At 60.9% G+C, this 5,760-nt stretch overlaps 2 protein-coding genes across 8 annotated transcripts in view; one reads left to right on the forward strand and one right to left on the reverse strand.

The window, feature by feature from the left end:
* Window positions 1-5,065, reverse strand: part of ANKS1A (ankyrin repeat and sterile alpha motif domain containing 1A) — a 74,474-nt gene extending 69,409 nt beyond the window's left edge. For all 7 annotated transcript variants that reach the window (XM_068173345.1, XM_068173344.1, XM_068173343.1 and 4 more), the window contains exon 1: window positions 4,848-5,065. In XM_068173345.1, coding sequence (XP_068029446.1) covers window positions 4,848-5,050 — 203 coding nt within the window. In that variant the 5' untranslated portion in view covers window positions 5,051-5,065. The remainder of the gene's footprint in view (window positions 1-4,847) is intronic.
* Window positions 4,918-5,760, forward strand: part of ILRUN (inflammation and lipid regulator with UBA-like and NBR1-like domains) — a 60,896-nt gene continuing 60,053 nt past the window's right edge. Inside the window, exon 1 of the mRNA XM_068173348.1 lies at window positions 4,918-4,921. The gene's annotated coding sequence lies outside the window, so the exon portion shown is untranslated. The remainder of the gene's footprint in view (window positions 4,922-5,760) is intronic.

A 5,760-nucleotide genomic window follows, 5' to 3' on the forward strand; every position in this document is an offset into this window, starting at 1 on the left:
TGAATACTGTTCCAGCCATTCATCTCCAGAAAGTTCTGCTCCCTGCCAAAGGGCCTTGCACAGCTGGAGGGGACCTGTGGCACTGAGTGGAGCAGCTCCTCTTCACCAAAACCCACTGCTGGGGCACGACCTGCTGCACACAGGGAGCAGAAGGGAAGGGGAGACATTGCTCCGCCTGCCTTTCCCTCCTGCTGCATCCAGGACCTGTGCAGCCCCAGGAGACTGTTAGACCTGCCAGCTGCAGTGTTTCCCCCAACACCCACCCGTGCAGAGCTTTCCACTTCCAGTCCCCCTCTCTGCCAACTAAACCCTGGAAACCTGGAGCTGCCCACAGCCCATTGGGAAGGGAGCGAGATAGGGCCATCTCAAGGGGGTTTCACAGGAAGGAACCCACCCACCCATCAACTCCCATGTGCCCAAGAAAGCCCCAGGTGCTGTGAAACCACAAGTCCTGCTTTGCCCACTGGCTTGGGCAAGTGGAGCAGGGCAGGACTAATGCCACCGAGCAAGGAGAGCCCAGTGCTCCTGACCCAGACCCGAACACGGAACTGCACCGACCAGAGCAAGCAAACAAAAACTTTCCAAAACTGCATCACAAGATCACACAGAGACAAAACACTGCAGAGTCACAGCCAGTAACTGAAGCCTTTGAAATCTTAAAGAAGTACTTAGGAAACAATTCCCAGCCGAGTGCCGTGCACACCTGTGCCTGTGGCACAAGCACCTTCAGCAATCCCTGTGCTCAGGTGTGTAATTAAAGAGGGATCAGTCCCACGGCGCGGTGTGCACGGGAGGGTGTGGAGAGGAGAAGGTTTCAAATGGGTGAGATGATTAATCACAACAGCAGGACGAGGGGAAGACCCAACATTGCCCTGTTCGGTGGGAATGCAGCAGGAGCAGCTCCTTTGTGATGGGGAAGGGCAAGAGAGGGAAGCACCTTGCTTGCACAAGCCTGGGTTAGCTGGACCTTGGAGCCCCCCTGCTGCTCCTGCCACTGCAGGACTCGGTGCTTACCCACAAGGCCTGGGGACACCTGGAGGGACAGACAGCCCGACCCTGACCTCGGACAGGGCAATCCCCCCCTTCCCTGCCAAGGGCACCTGTCCCTTCCCCAGGGAATGGCAGCAGACAGGCACAGTCGGAGCCCTCCACAGGAGTACACAGGGCACCATCAGATCCCTGCTCTGACCCATCAGCCACGCCAGAACAAATACCAAACCCCACTTTTTAAAAAAAGAACTCATTTTTCTGACTCCTAACCACCCTTGGATTGTTGGAAGCCACCTCAAGTGTTCTGCCATCCCACCAAATCACTCTTTAAACCAACCAGACCCCCTCACCAGCAGCAACGGCTGAAAATGGGCTGGAGCAAGGGCTGTGGCTTCTGTGGAGCAGCACTCGACCCTTCCCACAACAGATGTGCACCCAAACTCCTCATTCCCAGCAGAAGCATCTCCCTGATACACTCCCTGGGGACTGCATATCCCATCTGGGGCTCAGCAGCAGCCTCAGCTTCCCCCTCTGGCAACACAGATCCAGATTTTCACAGCAATAGATGGAAATAAAAAGCTGCTTCTGCAGCTTTGGCTTTAACACAACCCATCCCTCATTGCTCCTGGCAAAACCTCCTGAATGCAGCCTGACAGCTCAGCCACAGACTGTTCTGTTGTTTCCCGCCCCTAACTTCACAGTGAACCACTAAAAAAAAAAGAAATACAATACATCAAATTCTGCAGCCTCGATGCAGAAGTGGCTCATAACCCCAAGGAACCTCAAGGATTCACAGACCATCTCTGATTTCTGGACTTGCTGTTGCTCATAAGCCTCAAGCTGTGCATGCACAGAGTGGGTTTTCTCTCTGGCTCCTCACCCGCTGCTCCTGCCTGTGCCATGGTCCGTGGCTGGAACCGGAGAAGCCGGGCCTGGCCGAGGAGCCAGGATCTGCTCCCGACTGCTGCGCCAGGCCTGCAGCAGCTCCTCAAGCCCTGGCAGATCCCAGGGGCTGCGTGGACGCCGGCAGGGAGCCGAGCCTCCCAAACCCTGGCAGCCATCACCTCTTTGTGAGCCCACCATCTGCTCTGGCAAATCCACACTCCCATTTCCCCCTCCTGCATCCTCCTCATTTCCCCAGCTCGCTGTCAGCATTCCCCATTCCCATCAGCTTCACACTGGGATTTATTCTCCTGCCCAGTGCCCTGAGTGTTACACCCTGGCACATTCACCCCTCGAGAGACTTAAATTGTCTTTGAAGTTCCTCCTCCCGTGGCTTATCCCACTCCATCCCATTCTGTTTCCTGCTCACCTGCAGCCATAGGTGATTGGAATCTGTGCTGCCTCCACACCCAGCGGGCCCTGCTCGGCCTGGGAAGGAGCAGCACAGCCCAGACTGTGACAAAGTTCACATTTAACTGATAACAGACCGATGGCAGTTCAGGTTGCCTGATAAAACACCGCATTCCAAGGAGTTTACTGCCAGAGCCATCTTCTACCACTTCATGGAGCAGCACTTGCTCTCTTTGGAAGAGAAATGGCCCAAACCAGTGAGCGCCAGCTCAGAGCAGGTGCCAGCTCAGCACATACCAGGTGTAATGTGGGAATTCCAGGGAATGCCTGGTTTGTACCCCATCCAAAACTGCATCTTTGAGACACCTGAAATGCAGAACTGACAGAAAGAGCTGCGACAGAAACCTCAGGAGAGAAGAGCTTTGGGAACAGGTAATCCAAACAGTGGCACTTAAACAGAAACTAAAATAGGGTCCTGAAATCGGGTGGAGAAAAGAACAAAGGAGCCAGCCCAGCAGAGTGTTTATGATCCTGTTCTGGGAATGAGCTCTGTGGGTGGAGAGCAGCTCAGCAGTTCCTGTGTCAGGAGAGATCCTTAGAGACACGAGGAGCCTTGGCAGGAGCAGGGATCAGCCTGAGCAGGGTCACAGGCTGCCCGAGGAAGGGAAAATACAGAGCATGCAGGCCTGACTGAGGGCAGGCTTCTCCCCACAACCAAGGAGGGCAATATCCTACATCAGAAAAGTTCCCAGGTTCTAGCATTGGAAAAGGTGAGGTTTTCTCCACCCTAAAATTCATCTGTCTGGTCCCTGCAGCCTGTCCCAGCCTGTCTCCTGCACTCTCTGGCCTCTCCTTGCAGGGACACTCAGCAGCTGCTTCTCATCAAAACCTGTCACAAGCTCCTCACCTGGAGGAGTCCGTAGCACAGAGCCAGAGCCCAACCAGTGCTCAGGAGGTGGGAAACAGTCACAAAGCTCCTAAATGGCAGCAGGTGGCACACAGGACACGTTGCCATGCCCCACAACGTGTAGCCAGACCAGGAACTGGTGTCACAGGCACAAATCCAGCCGTACAAGGAGAAAGGGGCTGGGACTCGGGCAGGGGAAAGGGGTAGGTCCAGTGTCACCAGCAGGCACAGCCAACAGCCATGGTAGTGAACACGGAATAGGAGTGACAGCTGTGACAGGCACTCTCCTTCAGTCTGTGCACAAGCAGCGTTCACATGTGAGAAACAGTAAAAGGTCAGAGCCAAAGGGATGGCCTGGCACCATGGCACTGCTCCAGGACCACGGCACCATGGGCACTGGCCCAGGGAAAGGCAGGGAAAAGGCCCCATCGTGCCCAGGTGCTGTCAGGCAGTGGCGGATCTGGTTCAGCTTACAGGGTGTTCAACTGCACCGATCTGAGCCCCCTGTGGGCACATCCATCCCACTCAAATAAGGGCTCAGACTGTTTAATGTATCAAAAGAGAAGAACAAAGCTCGACCCAAGGGTAGATTTACGTTTCAGAAAGGCAAACGTGTGCCCCAGGGCAGGGTGAGCTCTTGCATGTCTGCAGGCTTCTGCCACCAGCACAACCTGCAGGTATCCAACTGGGTTATGTGAAAGGAAAAACAGATCAAATTTGGCCAAGAAGGGGAAAGTCACATCCCTCTGAACAGTCAGGTTGCGTAGCAACAGTATCACTTGGCACTGGACACAAGCCTCCTCCACACCTCCCAGTACAAACCAATTGCTCAGGGACCAGGAGAATTCCCAAAGTGGCCCCAAAGCCGCAGCTCCAGCAGCGAGAGGTGATGCCAAAACACGAGGAAGAGAAAAAAACCTAACAAAGGTCCAAGAGCTTCAACCAGCAAATTCCACAGCACGGGGCTGAGGACGAGCCGACCCCAGACCCGGCGGAGTGTCACCGCCAGCCGCGACAATGCCAGCGCAGGGCCCGGACACCTCGCCCGACACCCGGCTGCCCCGGGAAAGTCATCCCGCAGCTCGGGAACCTGCCCCGGCCGTGGAGCCCTCCGGACACAGCACAGCTCCCCAGTGCCGCCAGTCCGCAGCATCTGATGCCAGGGGGACAGGCCACCCGCGGGCAGCGCCCAGCGCTGGCACTGCCGGCTCCAGACAGCCAGACAGTGGAGGGCACAGCAGCTGCCAGCCCGCCGAGGGCACAGCAGCTCCCTCTGGCACGGCCCCCTCGCCCCTCTGGTCCCACCAGGCGCTCAGGGGTGCCCAGGTCACACGCCCCTCCCAGCCCGCTGCAATGTCCCATCCCAGCCGGGGAGCCTCCAGCTCCGGCCCGCCCCCCCGGGGGACACAGCGGGGCCAGACCCCCGGCCTCCCCCGCAGCGCTGCGGCCCCAGGAACGCCCGGCAGCCCTTTGTGCCGCAGCCCTCTCGCTGCACCCCACGGGCGCGTCCAAACCCGACAGCTGCCCCCCAGCCCCGCACACGCGACCCGCGGCTCCCGCTCCTCTCCCGGCCCGCAGCGCCGCAGCCAGCTGCCGGTCCGCCGGAGCCCCCGCCTCGCCTCAGATCCCTCCTGCCCGCCCCCGGGGCCGCGCTCACCTGAGCAGGCTGGACAGCGGGTGCCCCACACCGACGCTCCCGCCGCTCCCGCCACCGCCTCCCCCCGCGGAGCCGCCGCCGCTGCCGCCGCCACCACCGGAGCCGCCGAAGCCGGAGCTGAGGCGCTTCCCCGAGAGCAGCTTCTCCACGGCCGGGAGGTTCCCGGTGCGAGCGGCCTCCAGCAGCTCCTGCTCCTTCCCCATGGCCGGCGCGGCCCGGGCGCCCGCGCGACTTCCGGGGCGGGGCCGCGGCGGGGCCCGAGGGGGCGGGGCCCGAGGGGGCGGGGCCCGAGGGGGCGGGCCCTGGTGGGCGGAGCATGGGCGGGGCCCGAGGGGTGGGCGGTGCGAGGGGCGGGGAGTTGTAAAGGCCGCGCCCCCGAGCGCTGCCCGTGGTCCCTCAGCCGCGCTCGTTTTGGGCGGGTCTGGGGAGGATTTCCCTGCGGGGCCCGGGCAGCGGGGCCGCTCTGACGCCGCGTCCCGGCAGGCTCCGGGCGTGGGCAGGGCGGCTCAGAGCGGGGCCGGTCTGTCCGAGCGCGGAGGGCCCGGGGGTGAGGCCCGCACCGGCCCCCCTCCGCAGCCCCGCTGCCATGGCGACAAGCCCGGCCCCGCGCATCCCCTCGCGGAGCCCGTAGCTGTGCGTCATCAGGAGGCGCCGTTGGCACGGCGACATGCTCCGCCTCCATCGCGGCGCCCGTGGAGCGCGTCATTAGGCTGCGCTGCCGAGTCGCTGTTGCCATGGCAGCAGGCACCGCCCCCCGGCGCGGCGCTCGCGATCCATTGTCATCAGGACGCGCCGTCGCATCTCCGTTGCCATGGCTACAGACACCACCGATCCCGGCGTCGCCGGTACATGTGCGTCACCGTTCCCGTGGCGATAGGCTCCGCCCCCTCGCGTCGCCCGTAGTGTTTCATCA

This window comes from Anomalospiza imberbis, chromosome 26 (assembly GCF_031753505.1).
Source record: "Anomalospiza imberbis isolate Cuckoo-Finch-1a 21T00152 chromosome 26, ASM3175350v1, whole genome shotgun sequence".
Classification (NCBI taxonomy): domain Eukaryota; kingdom Metazoa; phylum Chordata; class Aves; order Passeriformes; family Viduidae; genus Anomalospiza; species Anomalospiza imberbis.